This window comes from Denticeps clupeoides, chromosome 4 (genome assembly GCF_900700375.1).
Source record: "Denticeps clupeoides chromosome 4, fDenClu1.1, whole genome shotgun sequence".
Taxonomy (NCBI): domain Eukaryota; kingdom Metazoa; phylum Chordata; class Actinopteri; order Clupeiformes; family Denticipitidae; genus Denticeps; species Denticeps clupeoides.
Genome location: NC_041710.1, coordinates 4,370,723 through 4,394,112, shown reverse-complemented (window position 1 = coordinate 4,394,112; position 23,390 = coordinate 4,370,723). Strand labels below are relative to the sequence as shown.

General features: G+C 41.6%; 1 protein-coding gene and 9 non-coding genes across 12 annotated transcripts; 1 reads left to right on the top strand and 9 right to left on the bottom strand.

Moving 5' to 3' along the window:
- Window positions 1–1,860: 1,860 nt before the first annotated feature.
- trnal-uaa (transfer RNA leucine (anticodon UAA)) lies at window positions 1,861–1,943 on the bottom strand. Its single transcript has one exon. It is a non-coding gene; the product is annotated as a tRNA-Leu (tRNA).
- Window positions 1,944–3,725: 1,782 nt separating this feature from the next.
- On the bottom strand, window positions 3,726–3,808 carry trnal-uaa (transfer RNA leucine (anticodon UAA)). The gene has a single exon. It is a non-coding gene; the product is annotated as a tRNA-Leu (tRNA).
- A 1,776-nt stretch (window positions 3,809–5,584) lies between these two features.
- On the bottom strand, window positions 5,585–5,667 carry trnal-uaa (transfer RNA leucine (anticodon UAA)). Its single transcript has one exon. It is a non-coding gene; the product is annotated as a tRNA-Leu (tRNA).
- A 1,781-nt stretch (window positions 5,668–7,448) lies between these two features.
- On the bottom strand, window positions 7,449–7,531 carry trnal-uaa (transfer RNA leucine (anticodon UAA)). The gene has a single exon. It is a non-coding gene; the product is annotated as a tRNA-Leu (tRNA).
- Window positions 7,532–9,312: 1,781 nt separating this feature from the next.
- On the bottom strand, window positions 9,313–9,395 carry trnal-uaa (transfer RNA leucine (anticodon UAA)). Its single transcript has one exon. It is a non-coding gene; the product is annotated as a tRNA-Leu (tRNA).
- A 1,779-nt stretch (window positions 9,396–11,174) lies between these two features.
- On the bottom strand, window positions 11,175–11,257 carry trnal-uaa (transfer RNA leucine (anticodon UAA)). Its single transcript has one exon. It is a non-coding gene; the product is annotated as a tRNA-Leu (tRNA).
- A 1,782-nt stretch (window positions 11,258–13,039) lies between these two features.
- Window positions 13,040–13,122, bottom strand: trnal-uaa (transfer RNA leucine (anticodon UAA)). Its single transcript has one exon. It is a non-coding gene; the product is annotated as a tRNA-Leu (tRNA).
- Window positions 13,123–15,013: 1,891 nt separating this feature from the next.
- Window positions 15,014–15,096, bottom strand: trnal-uaa (transfer RNA leucine (anticodon UAA)). The gene has a single exon. It is a non-coding gene; the product is annotated as a tRNA-Leu (tRNA).
- A 589-nt stretch (window positions 15,097–15,685) lies between these two features.
- Window positions 15,686–19,621, bottom strand: sdr39u1 (short chain dehydrogenase/reductase family 39U, member 1). Of its 3 annotated transcripts, none has more exons than XM_028976035.1 (6): window positions 19,467–19,621; window positions 18,466–18,572; window positions 17,944–18,026; window positions 17,736–17,857; window positions 16,950–17,102; window positions 15,686–16,235 (listed from the first exon to the last, which is right to left on the bottom strand). In XM_028976035.1, the coding sequence occupies exons 1-6, from the start codon at window positions 19,480–19,482 to the stop codon at window positions 15,808–15,810; spliced, it is 909 nt and encodes a 302-aa protein (XP_028831868.1). In that variant the 5' UTR covers window positions 19,483–19,621; the 3' UTR covers window positions 15,686–15,807. The 3 variants fall into 3 exon arrangements, with proteins under 3 accessions (XP_028831868.1, XP_028831869.1, XP_028831870.1); XM_028976036.1 differs by having other exon boundaries at window positions 18,470–18,572; window positions 19,467–19,486; XM_028976037.1 differs by lacking the exon at window positions 19,467–19,621 and having other exon boundaries at window positions 17,944–18,105.
- Window positions 19,622–22,705: 3,084 nt separating this feature from the next.
- trnal-cag (transfer RNA leucine (anticodon CAG)) lies at window positions 22,706–22,788 on the top strand. Its single transcript has one exon. It is a non-coding gene; the product is annotated as a tRNA-Leu (tRNA).
- The last annotated feature ends 602 nt before the right edge of the window (window positions 22,789–23,390 follow it).

The following is a 23,390-nucleotide window of genomic DNA, read 5'->3' as shown; positions in this document are numbered from 1 at the left end:
CGAAGACATGCGTCCATTGGATCTTAAGTCCAACGCCTTAACCTCTCGGCCATCCTGGTTATATATGTCAGTAACTGTTCTACTAATCATACAGCATCACAACACACTAAAATTAAAAACTTTGTTGCAGAAACTGACACGAAGTACTGGGTCAAGTTTTCATTGATGTATTAAAGTAAACTGGTACCAGTGTAATGCTGCCACACTGTGCTCGTTTTATACAACTTCATGGACAGAAGCTCAACCAAGAAGAAGAAAATGAGAATAGGCTCAAAAATTACCAAATTATTTGCACCAAAGCAAACGTACCAAGATGTGAAAATTGATGTAATGTTTATTCTATGTAACAAATATAGATTGTATTGAAAATGCTTGATCAAGTATTCACCAGTCTTGACCAACTCCAAGAGGGTAATTTGCATACGCCCCACCCACTTTGCCTCTCTAAGAAAACCCTCTCTGAGAAACCTAGAGGAGATGTGCTGCCTTATATGTGAAAGTGTGTGCTCTCTGTTATCAGAGTGAGTGAAAGCTCACTGTAGAGGCTACAAGCTGAGTGCCTGGTCACTCACCCAAGCACCTCGGGGAAGGTCTGAGACAAGAGCCAACAACTGTCCTTGCAGGACATCATCTGATGCAGGACATCATCTGATGCAGGTGAGCATGTACACAGAAATCGTGGGCCAATGTGAGGTGTCATAGCAGGAGATGTTGATATGTGCTGACAACTGATGCGCCCTCACTGGTGTGGAAGTGCTTGTGGCTGGCAGCTGAGTTCAATGTGTGAGCTGCTGTAAAGCTGCAGAACCCAATTCAGACTACTCTCCACTCACTCTGCTTTTACAAAAACTCAAATCTAACATTCATAATTCACGTGTCTGTATGATCTCAAAGTTGGTTTCATGTTTCAATTGTGTAAACACTTATTTAGTACTAATGTACAATGTCTTGCTCAAGGACAGTTTTTGGCTCTTGACTTGGACTCTTCTTGGACTTTTCCCCAAAACGACTGAATAACTGCGTGCCTTGTAGCCTCTGTAGGGACATGGATGCAATGCTTATTCTATGCAAAGAACATTCTTTCTTTTGAAAAGACTAATGACGTAATCACTTCCAAAGGCTGATCAAATGTGTATGAAATGCACTGCTATGCATAATGAATTACAGTGTGAAATGTAAAAATCTGGGACCTGACTCAGATAATTTGGTTGACTGAAAAGTCTGGCATCCTTAAATTATAAAGCTTATGATCAAAATATCACAGCCAGGACAGCAGCAAAAGGTCTAATAGCTGAACTGATTGCACACAACAAACTGTCCTCTGGTTTTATCCCATCACCCTTGGCAGTCATGAAAGGGGTCCAAGTAGTGTGTGTGTGGGGACAATACTTTGCTCAGGATCAGGATTTGAACCGGCAACCTTCTGATTACGGGGCTGCTTCTTTAACTGCTAGGTACAATGTACAATGTCTTGCTCAAGGACAGTTTTTGGCTCTTGAACCTTCTTGGACTTTTCCCCAAAACGACAGAGTAACTGCGCGCTTTGTAGCCTCTGCAGTGAGCTTCTACTCTGTCTGTGCATAGACATTTACGTACAAGATAGCAAGAAGCAGATCTGCTTCATGTATTTTCTTTTGTTGTTTCTCCAGCGATACATCTGACCAATCAGCTGAGAGAAGTTCCTTGCATTACTTGAAACGACTCATTTTGGCCAAATCTTGGACAAATAAAGATATTCAATAAAATTCGCCATTCAGAAACAGTCTTATTCTATTACTAGGTTTAGAACATGAGAGTGAAGATAGTCGCGTGTGTGTCTTTATAGTGTTAATTTTTAAATAAATGGCTTTTTCATAAAGCTACCAGGAGTGGGGTTCGAACCCACGAAGACATGCGTCCATTGGATCTTAAGTCCAACGCCTTAACCTCTCGGCCATCCTGGTTATATATGTCAGTAACTGTTCTACTAATCATACAGCATCACAACACACTAAAATTAAAAACTTTGTTGCAGAAACTGACACGAAGTACTGGGTCAAGTTTTCATTGATGTATTAAAGTAAACTGGTACCAGTGTAATGCTGCCACACTGTGCTCGTTTAATACAACTTCATGGACAGAAGCTCAACCAAGAAGAAGAAAATGAGAATAGGCTCAAAAATTACCAAATTATTTGCACCAAAGCAAACGTACCAAGATGTGAAACTTGATGTAATGTTTATTCTATGTAACAAATATAGATTGTATTGAAAATGCTTGATCAAGTATTCACCAGTCTTGACCAACTCCAAGAGGGTAATTTGCATACGCCCCACCCACTTTGCCTCTCTAAGAAAACCCTCTCTGAGAAACCTAGAGGAGATGTGCTGCCTTATATGTGAAAGTGTGTGCTCTCTGTTATCAGAGTGAGTGGAAGCTCACTGTAGTGGCTACAAGCTGAGTGCCTGGTCATTCACCCAAGCACCTCGGGGAAGGTCTGAGACAAGAGCCAACAACTGTCCTTGCAGGACATCATCTGATGCAGGTGAGCAAGTACACAGAAATCGTGGGCCAATGTGAGGTGTCATAGCAGGAGATGTTGATATGTGCTGACAAGTGATGCGCCCTCACTGGTGTGGAAGTGCTTGTGGCTGGCAGCTGAGTTCAATGTGTGAGCTGCTGTAAAGCTGCAGAACCCAATTCAGACTACTCTCCACTCACTCTGCTTTTACAAAAACTCAAATCTAACATTCATAATGCACGTGTCTGTATGATCTCAAAGTTGGTTTCATGTTTCAATTGTGTAAACACTTATTTAGTACAATGTACAATGTCTTGCTCAAGGACAGTTTTTGGCTCTTTACTTGGACTCTTCTTGGACTTTTCCCCAAAACGACTGAGTAACTGCGTGCTTTGTAGCCTCTGTAGAGACATGGATGCAATGCTTATTCTATGCAAAGAACATTCTTTCTTTTGAAAAGACTAATGACGCAATCACTTCCAAAGGCTGATCAAATGTGTATGAAATGCACTGCTATGCATAATGAATTACAGAGTGAAATGTAAAAATCTGGGACCTGACTCAGATAATTTGGTTGACTGAAAAGTCTGGCATCCTTAAATTATAAAGCTTATGATCAAAATATCACAGCCAGGACAGCAGCAAAAGGTCTAATAGCTGAACTGATTGCACACAACAAACTGTCCTCTGGTTTTATCCCATCACCCTTGGCAGTCATGAAAGGGGTCCAAGTAGTGTGTGTGGGGACAATACTTTGCTCAGGATCAGGATTTGAACCGGCAACCTTCTGATTACGGGGCTGCTTCTTTAACTGCTAGGTACAATGTACAATGTCTTGCTCAAGGACAGTTTTTGGCTCTTGAACCTTCTTGGACTTTTCCCCAAAACGACAGAGTAACTGCGCGCTTTGTAGCCTCTGCAGTGAGCTTCTACTCTGTCTGTGCATAGACATTTACGTACAAGATAGCAAGAAGCAGATCTGCTTCATGTATTTTCTTTTGTTGTTTCTCCAGCGATACATCTGACCAATCAGCTGAGAGAAGTTCCTTGCGTTATTTGAAACGACTCATTTTGGCCAAATCTTGGACAAAATAAAGATATTCAATAAAATTCACCATTCAGAAACAGTCTTATTCTATTACTAGGTTTAGAACATGAGAGTGAAGATAGTCGCGTGTGTGTCTTTATAGTGTTAATTTTTAAATAAATGGCTTTTTCATAAAGCTACCAGGGGCGGGGTTCGAACCCACGAAGACATGCGTCCATTGGATCTTAAGTCCAACGCCTTAACCTCTCGGCCATCCTGGTTATATATGTCAGTAACTGTTCTACTAAACATACAGCATCACAACACACTAAAATTAAAAACTTTGTTGCAGAAACTGACACGAAGTACTGGGTCAAGTTTTCATTGATGTATTAAAGTAAACTGGTACCAGTGTAATGCTGCCACACTGTGCTCGTTTTATACAACTTCATGGACAGAAGCTCAACCAAGAAGAAGAAAATGAGAATAGGCTCAAAAATTACCAAATTATTTGCACCAAAGCAAACGTACCAAGATGTGAAAATTGATGTAATGTTTATTCTATGTAACAAATATAGATTGTATTGAAAATGCTTGATCAAGTATTCGCCAGTCTTGACCAACTCTAAGAGGGTAATTTGCATACGCCCCACCCACTGTGCCTCTCTAAGAAAACCCTCTCTGAGAAACCTGGAGGAGATGTGCTGCCTTATATGTGAAAGTGTGTGCTCTCTGTTATCAGAGTGAGTGGAAGCTCACTGTAGAGGCTACAAGCAGAGTGCCTGGTCACTCACCCAAGCGCCTCGGGGAAGGTCTGAGACAAGAGCCAACAACTGTCCTTGCAGGACATCATCTGATGCAGGTGAGCAAGTACACAGAAATCGTGGGCCAATGTGAGGTGTCATAGCAGGAGACGTTGATATGTGCTGACAACTGATGCGCCCTCACTGGTGTGGAAGTGCTTGTGGCTGGCAGCTGAGTTCAATGTGTGAGCTGCTGTAAAGCTGCAGAACCCAATTCAGACTACTCTCCACTCACTCTGCTTTTACAAAAACTCAAATCTAACATTCATAATGCACGTGTCTGTATGATCTCAAAGTTGGTTTCATGTTTCAATTGTGTAAACACTTATTTAGTACAATGTACAATGTCTTGCTCAAGGACAGTTTTTGGCTCTTGACTTGGACTCTTCTTGGACTTTTCCCCAAAACGACTGAATAACTGCGTGCCTTGTAGCCTCTGTAGGGACATGGATGCAATGCTTATTCTATGCAAAGAACATTCTTTCTTTTGAAAAGACTAATGACGCAATCACTTCCAAAGGCTGATCAAATGTGTATGAAATGCACTGCATAATGAATTACAGTGTGAAATGTAAAAATCTGGGACCTGACTCAGATAATTTGGTTGACTGAAAAGTCTGGCATCCTTAAATTATAAAGCTTATCATCAAAATATCACAGCCAGGACAGCAGCAAAAGGTCTAATAGCTGAACTGATTGCACACAACAAACTGTCCTCTGGTTTTATCCCATCACCCTTGGCAGTCATGAAAGGGGTCCAAGTAGTGTGTGTGGGGACAATACTTTGCTCAGGATCAGGATTTGAACCGGCAACCTTCTGATTACGGGGCTGCTTCTTTAACTGCTAGGTACAATGTACAATGTCTTGCTCAAGGACAGTTTTTGGCTCTTGAACCTTCTTGGACTTTTCCCCAAAACGACAGAGTAACTGCGCGCTTTGTAGCCTCTGCAGTGAGCTTCTACTCTGTCTGTGCATAGACATTTACGTACAAGATAGCAAGAAGCAGATCTGCTTCATGTATTTTCTTTTGTTGTTTCTCCAGCGATACATCTGACCAATCAGCTGAGAGAAGTTCCTTGCGTTACTTGAAACGACTCATTTTGGCCAAATCTTGGACAAATAAAGATATTCAATAAAATTCGCCATTCAGAAACAGTCTTATTCTATTACTAGGTTTAGAACATGAGAGTGAAGATAATCGCGTGTGTGTCTTTATAGTGTTAATTTTTAAATAAATGGCTTTTTCATAAAGCTACCAGGAGTGGGGTTCGAACCCACGAAGACATGCGTCCATTGGATCTTAAGTCCAACGCCTTAACCTCTCGGCCATCCTGGTTATATATGTCAGTAACTGTTCTACTAATCATACAGCATCACAACACACTAAAATTAAAAACTTTGTTGCAGAAACTGACACGAAGTACTGGGTCAAGTTTTCATTGATGTATTAAAGTAAACTGGTACCAGTGTAATGCTGCCACACTGTGCTCGTTTTATACAACTTCATGGACAGAAGCTCAACCAAGAAGAAGAAAATGAGAATAGGCTCAAAAATTACCAAATTATTTGCACCAAAGCAAACGTACCAAGATGTGAAAATTGATGTAATGTTTATTCTATGTAACAAATATAGATTGTATTGAAAATGCTTGATCAAGTATTCACCAGTCTTGACCAACTCCAAGAGGGTAATTTGCATACGCCCCACCCACTTTGCCTCTCTAAGAAAACCCTCTCTGAGAAACCTGGAGGAGATGTGCTGCCTTATATGTGAAAGTGTGTGCTCTCTGTTATCAGAGTGAGTGAAAGCTCACTGTAGAGGCTACAAGCTGAGTGCCTGGTCATTCACCCAAGCGCCTCGGGGAAGGTCTGAGACAAGAGCCAACAACTGTCCTTGCAGGACATCATCTGATGCAGGTGAGCAAGTACACAGAAATCGTGGGCCAATGTGAGGTGTCATAGCAGGAGACGTTGATATGTGCTGACAACTGATGCACCCTCACTGGTGTGGAAGTGCTTGTGGCTGGCAGCTGAGTTCAATGTGTGAGCTGCTGTAAAGCTGCAGAACCCAATTCAGACTACTCTCCACTCACTCTGCTTTTACAAAAACTCAAATCTAACATTCATAATGCACGTGTCTGTATGATCTCAAAGTTGGTTTCATGTTTCAATTGTGTAAACACTTATTTAGTACAATGTACAATGTCTTGCTCAAGGACAGTTTTTGGCTCTTGACTTGGACTCTTCTTGGACTTTTCCCCAAAACGACTGATTAACTGCGTGCTTTGTAGCCTCTGTAGGGACATGGATGCAATGCTTATTCAATGCAAAGAACATTCTTTCTTTTGAAAAGACTAATGACGTAATCACTTCCAAAGGCTGATCAAATGTGTATGAAATGCACTGCTATGCATAATGAATTACAGTGTGAAATGTAAAAATCTGGGACCTGACTCAGATAATTTGGTTGACTGAAAAGTCTGGCATCCTTAAATTATAAAGCTTATGATCAAAATATCACAGCCAGGACAGCAGCAAAAGGTCTAATAGCTGAACTGATTGCACACAACAAACTGTCCTCTGGTTTTATCCCATCACCCTTGGCAGTCATGAAAGGGGTCCAAGTAGTGTGTGTGGGGACAATACTTTGCTCAGGATCAGGATTTGAACCGGCAACCTTCTGATTACGGGGCTGCTTCTTTAACTGCTAGGTACAATGTACAATGTCTTGCTCAAGGACAGTTTTTGGCTCTAGAACCTTCTTGGACTTTTCCCCAAAACGACAGAGTAACTGCGCGCTTTGTAGCCTCTGCAGTGAGCTTCTACTCTGTCTGTGCATAGACATTTACGTACAAGATAGCAAGAAGCAGATCTGCTTCATGTATTTTCTTTTGTTGTTTCTCCAGCGATACATCTGACCAATCAGCTGAGAGAAGTTCCTTGCGTTACTTGAAACGACTCATTTTGGCCAAATCTTGGACAAATAAAGATATTCAATAAAATTTGCCATTCAGAAACAGTCTTATTCTATTACTAGGTTTAGAACATGAGAGTGAAGATAATCGCGTGTGTGTCTTTATAGTGTTAATTTTTAAATAAATGGCTTTTTCATAAAGCTACCAGGAGTGAAGTTCGAACCCACGAAGACATGCGTCCATTGGATCTTAAGTCCAACGCCTTAACCTCTCGGCCATCCTGGTTATATATGTCAGTAACTGTTCTACTAATCATACAGCATCACAACACACTAAAATTAAAAACTTTGTTGCAGAAACTGACACGAAGTACTGGGTCAAGTTTTCATTGATGTATTAAAGTAAACTGGTACCAGTGTAATGCTGCCACACTGTGCTCGTTTTATACAACTTCATGGACAGAAGCTCAACCAAGAAGAAGAAAATGAGAATAGGCTCAAAAATTACCAAATTATTTGCACCAAAGCAAACGTACCAAGATGTGAAAATTGATGTAATGTTTATTCTATGTAACAAATATAGATTGTATTGAAAATGCTTGATCAAGTATTCACCAGTCTTGACCAACTCCAAGAGGGTAATTTGCATACGCCCCACCCACTTTGCCTCTCTAAGAAAACCCTCTCTGAGAAACCTAGAGGAGATGTGCTGCCTTATATGTGAAAGTGTGTGCTCTCTGTTATCAGAGTGAGTGAAAGCTCACTGTAGAGGCTACAAGCTGAGTGCCTGGTCACTCACCCAAGCACCTCGGGGAAGGTCTGAGACAAGAGCCAACAACTGTCCTTGCAGGACATCATCTGATGCAGGTGAGCATGTACACAGAAATCGTGGGCCAATGTGAGGTGTCATAGCAGGAGATGTTGATATGTGCTGACAACTGATGCGCCCTCACTGGTGTGGAAGTGCTTGTGGCTGGCAGCTGAGTTCAATGTGTGAGCTGCTGTAAAGCTGCAGAACCCAATTCAGACTACTCTCCACTCACTCTGCTTTTACAAAAACTCAAATCTAACATTCATAATTCACGTGTCTGTATGATCTCAAAGTTGGTTTCATGTTTCAATTGTGTAAACACTTATTTAGTCTAATGTACAATATCTTGCTCAAGGACAGTTTTTGGCTCTTGACTTGGACTCTTCTTGGACTTTTCCCCAAAACGACTGAATAACTGCGTGCCTTGTAGCCTCTGTAGGGACATGGATGCAATGCTTATTCTATGCAAAGAACATTCTTTCTTTTGAAAAGACTAATGACGTAATCACTTCCAAAGGCTGATCAAATGTGTATGAAATGCACTGCTATGCATAATGAATTACAGTGTGAAATGTAAAAATCTGGGACCTGACTCAGATAATTTGGTTGACTGAAAAGTCTGGCATCCTTAAATTATAAAGCTTATGATCAAAATATCACAGCCAGGACAGCAGCAAAAGGTCTAATAGCTGAACTGATTGCACACAACAAACTGTCCTCTGGTTTTATCCCATCACCCTTGGCAGTCATGAAAGGGGTCCAAGTAGTGTGTGTGGGGACAATACTTTGTTCAGGATCAGGATTTGAACCGGCAACCTTCTGATTACGGGGCTGCTTCTTTAACTGCTAGGTACAATGTACAATGTCTTGCTCAAGGACAGTTTTTGGCTCTTGAACCTTCTTGGACTTTTCCCCAAAACGACAGAGTAACTGCGCGCTTTGTAGCCTCTGCAGTGAGCTTCTACTCTGTCTGTGCATAGACATTTACGTACAAGATAGCAAGAAGCAGATCTGCTTCATGTATTTTCTTTTGTTGTTTCTCCAGCGATACATCTGACCAATCAGCTGAGAGAAGTTCCTTGCATTACTTGAAACGACTCATTTTGGCCAAATCTTGGACAAATAAAGATATTCAATAAAATTCGCCATTCAGAAACAGTCTTATCCTATTACTAGGTTTAGAACATGAGAGTGAAGATAATGGCGTGTGTGTCTTTATAGTGTTAATTTTTAAATAAATGGCTTTTTCATAAAGCTACCAGGAGTGGGGTTCGAACCCACGAAGACATGCGTCCATTGGATCTTAAGTCCAACGCCTTAACCTCTCGGCCATCCTGGTTATATATGTCAGTAACTGTTCTACTAATCATACAGCATCACAACACACTAAAATTAAAAACTTTGTTGCAGAAACTGACACGAAGTACTGGGTCAAGTTTTCATTGATGTATTAAAGTAAACTGGTACCAGTGTACTGCTGCCACACTGTGCTCGTTTTATACAACTTCATGGACAGAAGCTCAACCAAGAAGAAGAAAATGAGAATAGGCTCAAAAATTACCAAATTATTTTCACCAAAGCAAACGTACCAAGATGTGAAACTTGATGTAATGTTTATTCTATGTAACAAATATAGATTGTATTGAAAATGCTTGATCAAGTATTCACCAGTCTTGACCAACTCCAAGAGGGTAATTTGCATACGCCCCACCCACTTTGCCTCTCTAAGAAAACCCTCTCTGAGAAACCTGGAGGAGATGTTCTGCCTTATATGTGAAAGTGTGTGCTCTCTGTTATCAGAGTGAGTGAAAGCTCACTGTAGAGGCTACAAGCTGAGTGCCTGGTCACTCACCCAAGCGCCTCGGGGAAGGTCTGAGACAAGAGCAAACAACTGTCCTTGCAGGACATCATCGGATGCAGGTGAGCAAGTACACAGAAATCGTGGGCCAATGTGAGGTGTCATAGCAGGAGACGTTGATATGTGCTGACAACTGATGCGCCCTCACTGGTGTGGAAGTGCTTGTGGCTGGCAGCTGAGTTCAATGTGTGAGCTGCTGTAAAGCTGCAGAACCCAATTCAGACTACTCTCCACTCACTCTGCTTTTACAAAAACTCAAATCTAACATTCATAATGCACGTGTCTGTATGATCTCAAAGTTGGTTTCATGTTTCAATTGTGTAAACACTTATTTAGTACAATGTACAATGTCTTGGTCAAGGACAGTTTTTGGCTCTTGACTTGGACTCTTCTTGGACTTTTCCCCAAAACGACTGAGTAACTGCGTGCTTTGTAGCCTCTGTAGAGACATGGATGCAATGCTTATTCTATGCAAAGAACATTCTTTCTTTTGAAAAGACTAATGACGTAATCACTTCCAAAGGCTGATCAAATGTGTATGAAATGCACTGCATAATGAATTACAGTGTGAAATGTAAAAATCTGGGACCTGACTCAGATAATTTGGTTGACTGAAAAGTCTGGCATCCTTAAATTATAAAGCTTATGATCAAAATTTCACAGCCAGGACAGCAGCAAAAGGTCTAATAGCTGAACTGATTGCACACAACAAACTGTCCTCTGGTTTTATCCCATCACCCTTGGCAGTCATGAAAGGGGTCCAAGTAGTGTGTGTGTGGGGACAATACTTTGCTCAGGATCAGGATTTGAACCGGCAACCTTCTGATTACGGGGCTGCTTCTTTAACTGCTAGGTACAATGTACAATGTCTTGCTCAAGGACAGTTTTTGGCTCTTGAACCTTCTTGGACTTTTCCCCAAAACGACAGAGTAACTGCGCGCTTTGTAGCCTCTGCAGTGAGCTTCTACTCTGTCTGTGCATAGACATTTACGTACAAGATAGCAAGAAGCAGATCTGCTTCATGTATTTTCTTTTGTTGTTTCTCCAGCGATACATCTGACCAATCAGCTGAGAGAAGTTCCTTGCGTTATTTGAAACGACTCATTTTGGCCAAATCTTGGACAAAATAAAGATATTCAATAAAATTCACCATTCAGAAACAGTCTTATTCTATTACTAGGTTTAGAACATGAGAGTGAAGATAGTCGCGTGTGTGTCTTTATAGTGTTAATTTTTAAATAAATGGCTTTTTCATAAAGCTACCAGGAGTGGGGTTCGAACCCACGAAGACATGCGTCCATTGGATCTTAAGTCCAACGCCTTAACCTCTCGGCCATCCTGGTTATATATGTCAGTAACTGTTCTACTAATCATACAGCATCACAACACACTAAAATTAAAAACTTTGTTGCAGAAACTGACACGAAGTACTGGGTCAAGTTTTCATTGATGTATTAAAGTAAACTGGTACCAGTGTAATGCTGCCACACTGTGCTCGTTTAATACAACTTCATGGACAGAAGCTCAACCAAGAAGAAGAAAATGAGAATAGGCTCAAAAATTACCAAATTATTTGCACCAAAGCAAACGTACCAAGATGTGAAAATTGATGTAATGTTTATTCTATGTAACAAATATAGATTGTATTGAAAATGCTTGATCAAGTATTCGCCAGTCTTGACCAACTCCAAGAGGGTAATTTGCATACGCCCCACCCACTGTGCCTCTCTAAGAAAACCCTCTCTGAGAAACCTAGAGGAGATGTGCTGCCTTATATGTGAAAGTGTGTGCTCTCTGTTATCAGAGTGAGTGGAAGCTCACTGTAGAGGCTACAAGCTGAGTGCCTGGTCATTCACCCAAGCGCCTCGGGGATGGTCTGAGACAAGAGCCAACAACTGTCCTTGCAGGACATCATCTGATGCAGGTGAGCAAGTACACAGAAATCGTGGGCCAATGTGAGGTGTCATAGCAGGAGACGTTGATATGTGCTGACAACTCATGCGCCCTCACTGGTGTGGAAGTGCTTATGGCTGGCAGCTGAGTTCAATGTGTGAGCTGCTGTAAAGCTGCAGAACCCAATTCAGACTACTCTCCACTCACTCTGCTTTTACAAAAACTCAAATCTAACATTCATAATGCACGTGTCTGTATGATCTCAAAGTTGGTTTCATGTTTCAATTGTGTAAACACTTATTTAGTACAATGTACAATGTCTTGCTCAAGGACAGTTTTTGGCTCTTTACTTGGACTCTTCTTGGACTTTTCCCCAAAACGACTGAGTAACTGCGTGCTTTGTAGCCTCTGTAGAGACATGGATGCAATGCTTATTCTATGCAAAGAACATTCTTTCTTTTGAAAAGACTAATGACGCAATCACTTCCAAAGGCTGATCAAATGTGTATGAAATGCACTGCTATGCATAATGAATTACAGAGTGAAATGTAAAAATCTGGGACCTGACTCAGATAATTTGGTTGACTGAAAAGTCTGGCATCCTTAAATTATAAAGCTTATGATCAAAATATCACAGCCAGGACAGCAGCAAAAGGTCTAATAGCTGAACTGATTGCACACAACAAACTGTCCTCTGGTTTTATCCCATCACCCTTGGCAGTCATGAAAGGGGTCCAAGTAGTGTGTGTGGGGACAATACTTTGCTCAGGATCAGGATTTGAACCGGCAACCTTCTGATTACGGGGCTGCTTCTTTAACTGCTAGGTACAATGTACAATGTCTTGCTCAAGGACAGTTTTTGGCTCTTGAACCTTCTTGGACTTTTCCCCAAAACGACAGAGTAACTGCGCGCTTTGTAGCCTCTGCAGTGAGCTTCTACTCTGTCTGTGCATAGACATTTACGTACAAGATAGCAAGAAGCAGATCTGCTTCATGTATTTTCTTTTGTTGTTTCTCCAGCGATACATCTGACCAATCAGCTGAGAGAAGTTCCTTGCGTTATTTGAAACGACTCATTTTGGCCAAATCTTGGACAAAATAAAGATATTCAATAAAATTCACCATTCAGAAACAGTCTTATTCTATTACTAGGTTTAGAACATGAGAGTGAAGATAGTCGCGTGTGTGTCTTTATAGTGTTAATTTTTAAATAAATGGCTTTTTCATAAAGCTACCAGGGGCGGGGTTCGAACCCACGAAGACATGCGTCCATTGGATCTTAAGTCCAACGCCTTAACCTCTCGGCCATCCTGGTTATATATGTCAGTAACTGTTCTACTAAACATACAGCATCACAACACACTAAAATTAAAAACTTTGTTGCAGAAACTGACACGAAGTACTGGGTCAAGTTTTCATTGATGTATTAAAGTAAACTGGTACCAGTGTAATGCTGCCACACTGTGCTCGTTTTATACAACTTCATGGACAGAAGCTCAACCAAGAAGAAGAAAATGAGAATAGGCTCAAAAATTACCAAATTATTTGCACCAAAGCAAACGTACCAAGATGTGAAAATTGATGTAATGTTTATTCTATGTAACAAATATAGATTGTATTGAAAATGCTTGATCAAGTATTCGCCAGTCTTGACCAACTCTAAGAGGGTAATTTGCATACGCCCCACCCACTGTGCCTCTCTAAGAAAACCCTCTCTGAGAAACCTGGAGGAGATGTGCTGCCTTATATGTGAAAGTGTGTGCTCTCTGTTATCAGAGTGAGTGGAAGCTCACTGTAGAGGCTACAAGCTGAGTGCCTGGTCACTCACCCAAGCGCCTCGGGGAAGGTCTGAGACAAGAGCCAACAACTGTCCTTGCAGGACATCATCTGATGCAGGTGAGCAAGTACACAGAAATCGTGGGCCAATGTGAGGTGTCATAGCAGGAGACGTTGATATGTGCTGACAACTGATGCGCCCTCACTGGTGTGGAAGTGCTTGTGGCTGGCAGCTGAGTTCAATGTGTGAGCTGCTGTAAAGCTGCAGAACCCAATTCAGACTACTCTCCACTCACTCTGCTTTTACAAAAACTCAAATCTAACATTCATAAAGCACGTGTCTGTATGATCTCAAAGTTGGTTTCATGTTTCAATTGTGTACACACTTTCTGGCTTATTTAGTACAATGTACAATGTCTTGCTCAGGGACAGTTTTTGGCTCTTGAACCTTCTTGGACTTTTCCCCAAAACAACTGAGTAACTGCGCGCTTTGTAGCCTCTGCATTGAGCTTCTACTCTGTCTGTGCATAGACATTAACGTACAAGATAGCAGGTATGCACCATATTTGTGGACATATTTTATGAAATGGTTTGTACTGGATTTGGAGGTGCAGTCGTGAGTGAGCAGTATGAAGAGTAGTGAACACAGTACGCATCCCTGGTGGGTTCCTGTCCTAAGCTGGAACTGCTCATCTGGATTGTCTGGGGTTTTTCAATAATGAAGTACAGGATCCAGTTGCAGGAGGAGATGTTCAGTTTGAGCAGATCCAGTAAATTTCAATGTCGTCAAGAGCAGATCTGCTTCATGTATTTACTTTGGTTGTTTCTCCAGCAATTAATCTGACCAATCAGCTGAGAGAAGTTCCTCACATGATTTCAAATGACTCATTTTGGTTTGCTTAGATTTTTTCCCTGTTTGAAAAGAAACCAAACCAAGAGGAAAATGAAAATATGTTCAGAACTCACCAAATTATTTGCACCAAAGTATGAAAATGCCCTTAGTCTATGACTAGGCTTAGAACGTGATTGTGTTTTTGTGTGTAATTACAGTGTTCACTTTTAAAGGTGTTGCTTTTTCATAAACCTACCAGGATTGAACCCACAAAGACATGAGTCTCATGGATGTTAAGTCCAGATCTTAAGTTACATATATTAAGAACCGTTTTACTAAAAGTAGTGCATAACATCTTTCTAAAACATAAAAAATACTTTTCTTTTAGATTCTGTTTAGGCTTCACAGCACAAACATAATCTATAGGAGCTCTTTTACACCAGGTATTGGGTCAAGTTCTCATTTATGGATTAAGCCAATTCATAGACAAATAAGATCTTCAATAAATTTTGCTATTAGTCTATTACTAGGCTTAGAATATGAGTGTAATTGTTTTTTAACAGTGTTCATTTTTAAAGAAATAGGTTTTTCATAAAGCTACCAGGAGTGGGGTTCGAACCCACGATGACATGCGTCCATTGGATCTTAAGGCCAACGCCTTAACCTCTCAGCCATCCTGGTTATATATGACAGTGTTAATTTTATACAACTTCATGGACAGAAGCTCAACTAACAACTAAATGACATTATGCACAAAAACAAAAAAATTATACTTTGATGTGAAAATGGATGCAATGCTTATTCTATGTAAAGAACATTAATTCCTTTGAAAAGCCTAATGACGTATTAACTTCCAAAGGTTGATCAAATGTGTATGAAATGCACTGCTATGCATAATGAATTACAGTGTGAAATGTAAAAATCTGGGACCTGAATCAGATAAGTTGGTTGACTGAAAAGTCTGGAATCCTTAAATTATAAAGCTTATGATCAAAATATCACAGCCAGGACAGCAGCAAAAGGTCTAATAGCTGAATTGATTGTTATACACTGCAGCACATAACAAACTGTTCTCTGCTTTTATCCCATCACCCTTGGCAGCCATGAAAGGCGCCCAGGGAGCAGTGTGGGGGGGACAGTGTTTTGCTCAGTAGCACCTTGGCGGATTGGGATTTGAACCGGCAACCATCTGGTTAAGGGACTGCCTCTTTAACCGCCAGGCCACCACTGAACCACTTCTGTGTATAAGAAAGGATGACACTCACAAGGACAAGTTTACACATAACATTTATCTTGCCTTTATATTCTCAGAAGTGAGGGATGTATATATGAAGCCTGTCCCAGCACAAAATAATAATTCATATTTCTGTATGCATGCCTCCATGTTCTTTATTAAGTCCCTACAATCTCCTGTAGAGCAGAGGTCAGGTCTGGATACTGATATTGAAATCCTGAGGCCAGCGTACTTTTGGGTGTCACTTTCTGGCCTTGAGTGAGGATGGCCGCTCTCTCAGCACCCAGAAGGGAGTTGATGACAAACTCGGGAACAGGGAAAATTGTGGGTCTTCGGAGGACGCGGCCCAGCTGTTTTGTGAACTCGTAATTGGTGTTTTGTGCGGGCGCAACCCCATTGAACACTTCTGGGCCGGTGGATGGAGGTTTGGTTGGGGGATCCAGTGCATGCATAATAATGCTAGCAAGGTCAGACACATGGATCCAGGGGAAAGGCTGCCGTCCTGAGCCGAGAGTGCCCCCCAAGCCTAACCAGAAAGGAGTCAACATCTGCTTCATGGCACCACCGTCCCGGCCCAGCACTGCACCTGGTGGACATACACCCAAAGGAACGATGGGACACAAACCAAATAAATACTAGGACACTTATTAAAAAAAGAGTCAACACATTACACCAGTTCTTGTGTCACTGCACTGGTTGCCGGTTCATTTTAGAATGCAGTTTAACATTTTAATGACTGGTTTTAAGCAACTGCTGCAGCCAGCTCATGGAACCAGTTGCCACTTGACATTCAATTTGCCCCCTACAACATCCGCTTCTTAATCCAGGCATAAATCCAGGCACTTTCCTAGACTTTTTACCCTCCATTTATACTTATATTGTTTTCTTCAGACCTTCTGAATTTTTAAGGTTTAAAGCTATTGTGTTATTTGTCTAAATATACTTGTGTATATGTGTATGTCCTTTTATGCTTGTACCACCACTTTGGTACCGTAGAACTGCTGTTAAAGTTGACATTACTTTTTTTTTTTTAACAAGAATCCATGCGTGGGGAGGACTTGAAGAAGAGGCAATGGCCTTGGCCATAGTTCTAGTAGAATCAACTTGACTATGTTTTTTCTAGAGAGACCGGGATCTCTTTGGATACTCAATTCTGATTGGCTGACAGCTATGTGTTAACACAGTTTAACGCGCAAGTAGTTCCGGTCTAGTTCTTAATGAATGGGTGTGAACGTCATGAAGCTTTTGCTTGATGAGCTAAAATTTTGGCCAAGGTTGTGGTTCCTCCGCCAGTACCTACCTGGTCTGATGATCACCTGTCTGGTGACCTTTGCAATATCCTCGGGAAGTCGTGCTGCCTCTTCCCAATCTTTAACCAGCTGTGACAAGAAGTCAAAAGGTGTCCACCGACTCTCCTCGTCATACTGGGCTGTCGGACTGGGTTTGTAGCATGCTGCAAAAAATGTGAGAAGTTAAGAAACATAAAACACCGCCATTAAGGGAATGCTGAAAAGTAATCTCATGACTGGATTACTGTAACTCCCTTCTAGCTGGTCTACCTTTGATCTACAGGTCGACATCTGGCCTCTACAACTACTACAAAATGCAGCACGACTGATCTTCAACCTTCCCAAATTCTCCCACACCTCCCCTCTGCTACGCTCCCTCCACTGGCTCCCAGTAGCTGCACCCAACAGATTCAAAATACTGATGCTGGCCTACAAAGCCAAACATGGAGTAGCACCATCCTACCTCACAGCCCTTATTACACCTCGCACTGCACCTCGTATTCTCCGACCCTCCGACCCTATAGTACTTGGTGGCAAGAAGGTATTCAGAGTGGCTTTTGATTGGAATCACACGCATGTTGTCTAGTTGTGAATCTTTTTATTCTTTCTTAGGGGTCGCCACAGCAGACGGTCATCCATGCAATTGGTTCGGGAAAAAAACGTTTTTTCGCCCAATGCCCTTCCTGACACAACCAGCCTCCATGTACCTGGGCTTCGGCCTGGCACCATGAAACACATCCCCCCTGTCTGGTATCTCTAGAAGTGACTGATTCAAAAAAATAATAATTGTTGCTTACCTACGCCTGTAACAAGAATCCATGCGTGGGGAGGACTTGAAGAAGAGGCAATGGCCTTGGCCATAGTTCTAGTAGAATCAACTCGACTAGTCAACAGGTCCTTTTTATATTGGTCATTCCACCTGAAGGAAACATGCCATATCTGACATAAGACAGGCCTGAGACAAAGACCACTACCCCTGTCTGGAAAATGGACACCGCTACTTACCATCGCAGAGGGTTCATGATATTTTCCCCCGCCAGATTGACCGCACCCTCGCATGGTGGTAGACCGCCAGATTCTAACTCACCCTGAACCGGCGACACAAAAACGATCTCGAAGGATGCATATAGTCACAGTTTATGCTTGAACCAAACACATACCAACAGTCTGTAAAGCAGGTGGATATTAAATTATTATGAATTAGTCTGCCTATGAATTAGTCCAAAATGCAGCAGCAAGGGTTTTAACCAATACAAAGAAAAGAGAGCATATTAAACCAGTTTTAGCATCTCTATACTGGCTACCATTTGATTTTACTTCAAAGTTCAAACTGCATTTTAACTCTGTCTTTAAATCTATAAATGGCCATGGTCTTGCATATATTGCTAAATTACTCCAAAAGAACACTTCAGAAAAACCGTTAGATCATCTAATGAGCTGCTTCTGGTTGTCCCTTGAACACGCCTAAAATGTATTATCATTATTATTATTATTATTATTATTATTATTATTATTATGAAAACTCACCCACGTTATTTTTCCTGGACCCGCCTGTCGGGAGATGATCGTGACCTCATGGCCACGTTTCCTAAGCAAGCGTGTGAGCTCTCGTCCCACAAACCCTGACCCTCCACCTGAGGATAATGAATTCATAAGAATAAGAAAATTATACAAAAAAAGTGGCAACCCTTCAAAACATTCTTCATTTCTCTTTTTTGCTTTATCCATGTACTAACCCCACAGTGGTGGGGCAGTGGTGGCCCCATAATCAGAAGGTTGCCGGTTCAAATCCCAAGGTGCCACTGAGCAAAGCACCTTCCCACACACTGCTCCCCGGGCGACTGTCCTGGCTACCCACTGCTCACTCAGGGTGATGGTTAAAGGCAGAGGACACATTATGTTGTGTCACCATGTGCAGTGTATCACAATCACTTCACACCCCCTTTAGGGTGGTAGTAGCCTAGTGGGTAACACACTCACCTATGAACCAGAAGACCCAGGTTCAAATTCCACTTACTACCATTGTGTCCCTGAGCAAGACACTTAAGCCTAAATTGCTCCAGGGGGGGACTGTCCCCTGAAACTACTGATTGTAAGTCGCTCTGGATAAGGGCGTCTGATAAATGCTGTAAATGTTAACGTTTTTTTAACTTCACTTTTTTATTATAATTTTGTTCATTTACTTTTTTCTCTGTGCTAATTCAAACAATGTATTCTGTAAAATTAATTTATATAAATGATTTATGTATATATTAGCGAATAATTGGCATATAATGTTATGCTATGTTTTGCTAAACCGTGCGTGAAATGTGCAGCTACAGATAATTTCATCAGTCACTGAAAACACGCAATTTTCAGTAAGACGGGAATATTCTTGTGCTATTAGTCGTTATTACTTTACGCTGCAATGTGACATTAAGTACTCGTCCGAGTCCCACTCGCCGCTCATTCGCTAGTTGGCCTGCGTCTTCCATTACAAGGGCATCAGTAATGAAAAATAAGTGGACAGGGACGCGACGTGTACGCACCTACTAGAACCCTCATCGCATGTGAAAGGGCCAACACCGCATCCGTCCAGGGATCCGGTCAAAAACGCCGACAATCTCGCCGCACGTTAGAGGAAAACGCGAACCTTGCCTAACCTTCCGCGTGACCCCAGCGGCCCGCCGTAGAGGCATTGAGCATGCGCAGTGGCGTGGCGGCCGTCGGCGGGCGCCATTAATGTGGGGGAAGCTGTGGTCGTAATTCCGGTGACAAATGTTTCACTGTCGCGTACGGTTGGGTTTGTACGATGTACGAACGTGAAATACAATTAAAAAACCGTGGGGCCGATTTCATACGTTTCAGTTTCAAAAGTTCTTTTAATTACGCGTTTACCTACAGTTTATGCCAGCCTCATTAAACCCAGACGGGCTCATGGCCAAAAACCATTAGAATAAAAAAAATTGACCATTATGATTAATCACATCGACGAGGCGCAATGACATAATAATTTAATGATTATTTTAAAATAAGAGCACGGGCGACCGGAAGCGATTTTTTTCGGGGCGACCCACGAGCACGTGGGCGGCGGTCAGGCCATAAATTCCAGGCCGAGTCGCACTTCCGTCTCTTGTTCTCCTGCTCGCCGAGGATGGACGTCAGAGGTGCGGTTCGTGTTTCTCTTTTTAAGTTAACTCATTCCTTTGCGTTACTCTGCGTGTGTATGTATTAAACGTTTTGCGCGATGTTCGCCATAATCCATGCGTTCACCCTAGTAGTAAAAAAGCCTTTGTATCAATGTTGTTTCTCGCAGACGTTTGGAATTTTTGCAGCTTGGCACGTGACTAAAAATAGATTTTTTTTTTTTTTTTTTTTTGCATTTACAAGACGCCCTTATCCAGAGTGATTTTTACAATCAGTAGTTACAGGGACAGTCCTGAGTGGATTAAGTGTCTTGCTCAGGGATACGATGGTATTAAGTGGGATTTGAACCTGGGGAACCCACTAGGCTACACTATTTTAATTAAGATTTATTGCCACACGTTACGACCGTGTGTGTGTGTATATATAACACCTCTGCATAGATTCAGATGTTATTATGGTACAATTACTGTATTATGGATACACTAGTCGTCTGACGTGACGACGCTCCGTTTGCGTCTGTTTTAGGTCGTCCCGGCGCGCTGCCCGTGTGACGTCACGACGCCCTCCTGCAGGTATGGTGCTGCGCGCTGCATGTGTAAGATCTCTGCCAACATGCGGTGATGAGTTGCATGTTCCGTGTTTCACCTGAGACTCCATGATTACGCACATGCGCTGAGATTGTTTGTTTGCACGAAAGTTACGGGGAAGTCCCGTTTTTACCGTGAATATGACTCGTGCCACTTTTTCTCTTAGGTCGCGCCTCCTGACGTTCCGAAGGTTTTTTTTTTTTTTTTTTTTTTTTTTTTAAATTGTAAAGCAGCAATTATACATTTTTGTAATTTTGTATCTTCTGTCAATATTGTCTCAATAAAGGTTTTTAAAATTTGTCCTATACTCTGACATGACCGCGTATTCATTTGTTTGCTGTATGCTTTATCCTGAAAAGTGGGTGGGTGGGTTTTTTTTTTTTTTTTTTTTTTTTTTTTTTTTTTTTTTTTTTTTTTTTTATTGGTGGGCTGTTATCGGCGTTAACGTGAGACTTATCTGCGATAAAAAAAAAAAATATATATATATATATATATATATCGCCGTTAATCTAGTCACAAAGTTTGGTTGGGAGCTGGGTCTATACTACGCAAGCAATTGTGCCGCAGTTAAATGGTTACACTAGATTTATAAATATATTATTTCTGGTTTTTTTTTTTTTTTTTTTTTTTTTTTTTTTTCTTTTCTCCTTATTTCCTATATACCTTCACTGTAGGGGGCGAGAACGAGTCTTCGAACTGTGAAATTACTAGAGCTGTAATACTCTGATCCTTTTTAGGATTCGGCTCCCTCTGAGTCATTCACTAAACTGATCCGGGTGCGTGAGTCACTTGAGTCAGTACGCACCCGGATCAGAGAGCGGGTTAGCGCTCCTGGCGGTTAACTTCCTCTACAACCGGATGGTGTAAGCCAATATATTGGAGTTTACAATTTAGACATGGTGTAGTTAGGACTCGAAGGATTCGGTTCAATGGAGACCTCAGATTCGTGACTCATGAGTCATTTAAAGGATCCGGGTGAGTCATGAATCGCACAGATTTAGAAATTACCACACCACGTGTCGTGGAAACATGGATGCCGCTATGAAGCCGCCGGGTTTGCTTCAGGGAAATTTTAAGATTAATCTAGATTAATTCCAAGACTACAGTTAGATTAATCTAGATTATGAAAATTAATCTATGCCCACCTCTTATATATCTATATATATATATATAAGCACTCAAAGGAAGTAAAATAGAACAGACCATAAGTGTAGAGGGGGTATTAAGTGATGTGCCATAGAGCGAAGCGTAGCAGCATGTGATCCTGAGAACATCGCATACAGAATGAGGAAGCGTTGCACAGACCACGGGCAAGAAGGACTTCCTGTGGTGTTACGATGTCCCCGAGATGGGGCAGTGGTGGCCTAGCGGATAAGGGCCCCGTAATCAGAAGTTTGCCGCCAAGGTGCCACTGAGCAAGGGACCGTCCCCACACACTGCTCACCGGGCGTCTGTCATTGCTGGCCACTGCTCACTAAGGGCGATGGTTAAAAGCAGAGGGCACATTTCACTGTGTCACCGTGTGCTGTGCTGCAGTGCATGATACCGTGGAGCATTCTCCGACGCCTCCACCAGCCTTTTTAATCAGCACATGGCTGCAAAGAACACCAACTGCAGAGTTGGTGGAACATGGTGCGCAATTCGTGCAGCGTTTAGTGTCCAAAAGAACATTTACATTTACAGCATTTATCAGACGCCCTTATCCAGAGCGACTTACAAATGTCGATTCGATGTGACGAGCTGCGTCCATGATGAATGCTGCTTCTGCCCGAGACTGGAGGGTCCAGGCGGAAACCGCATCACGTTTTTTAGTGAATTATATCTTTCACAAATGTAACGTTAATCGTCGATTACACCAACCAGATACTGGGCTCGAACCCACGTCCGCAGAGGAGGCTGGATCCTCACACAGCCCAGCTTGGCGTAACCTCCGCCAAGGCGTGTAAATAGGTTATAGTATTATTTAAAATTTTTAATCTGCATAAACAGGCAATTAATTTATTATCCGTGTTGTTGTGAAGGCAACATGCTGTACGTCGGCCGACGAAGTTCATGTCAGGATGGCCGAGCGGTCTAAGGCGCTGCGTTCAGGTCGCAGTCTCCCCTGGAGGCGTGGGTTCGAATCCCACTTCTGACAAGGTGTTCTTTTTCTGGGAGTTAAAATAATTGACATTATTTACTTTATTTACATATATATATACACATATATATAGAGAGAGACATCATTTTTATTAACATAATAAAGATTATATATATAAACATATGTGTGTGTGTGTGTGTTATAGAGTCCCTGACAAAAGTCTTGTCGCTTATCTATTTCGTAGAAACACCTGCTATTAATCAATTGGTGTTAGAAATAGCTCATATGAAAAGTTAAAACCCTCCCAAATTATGTTTAATGCATTAAAATGAATTCGTTTCACTGAAAAAAAGATTTATCATTTAATCAAGACAGAAAGGTCCAATTTTGGCAAGACAAAAGTTTTGTTGCCTAAAAAGCAATTGAACAAATTTACTGCAAATACAAAAATATGTCAGCAAATTAAGTAGTGGTGCTGTGAGATCCAAATTTAATATCTTGTATGACTTGAAGGACTGAAGGACTGCATCCATGCGGTTTGGCAAGAATTCATACATTTTTTTTATTATGTCATCAGGAATAGCAAAGAAAGCAGTCTTGCATGCCAGAGTTCATCAATATTCTTTGGTTTCATCTTCCATGCTTCCTCTTTTATCCTA

Bases quoted from the DNA above. Each gene is read 5' to 3' on its own strand.
- sdr39u1 (XM_028976035.1), bottom strand. The intron at 18,027-18,465 runs GTGAGTTTTCAT...TCGCCGGTTCAG, and splicing joins GTCCAGGAAAAATAACGTGG to GGTGAGTTAGAATCTGGCGG. The intron at 17,103-17,735 runs GTAAGCAACAAT...CATTTTTTGCAG, and splicing joins GATTCTTGTTACAGGCGTAG to CATGCTACAAACCCAGTCCG.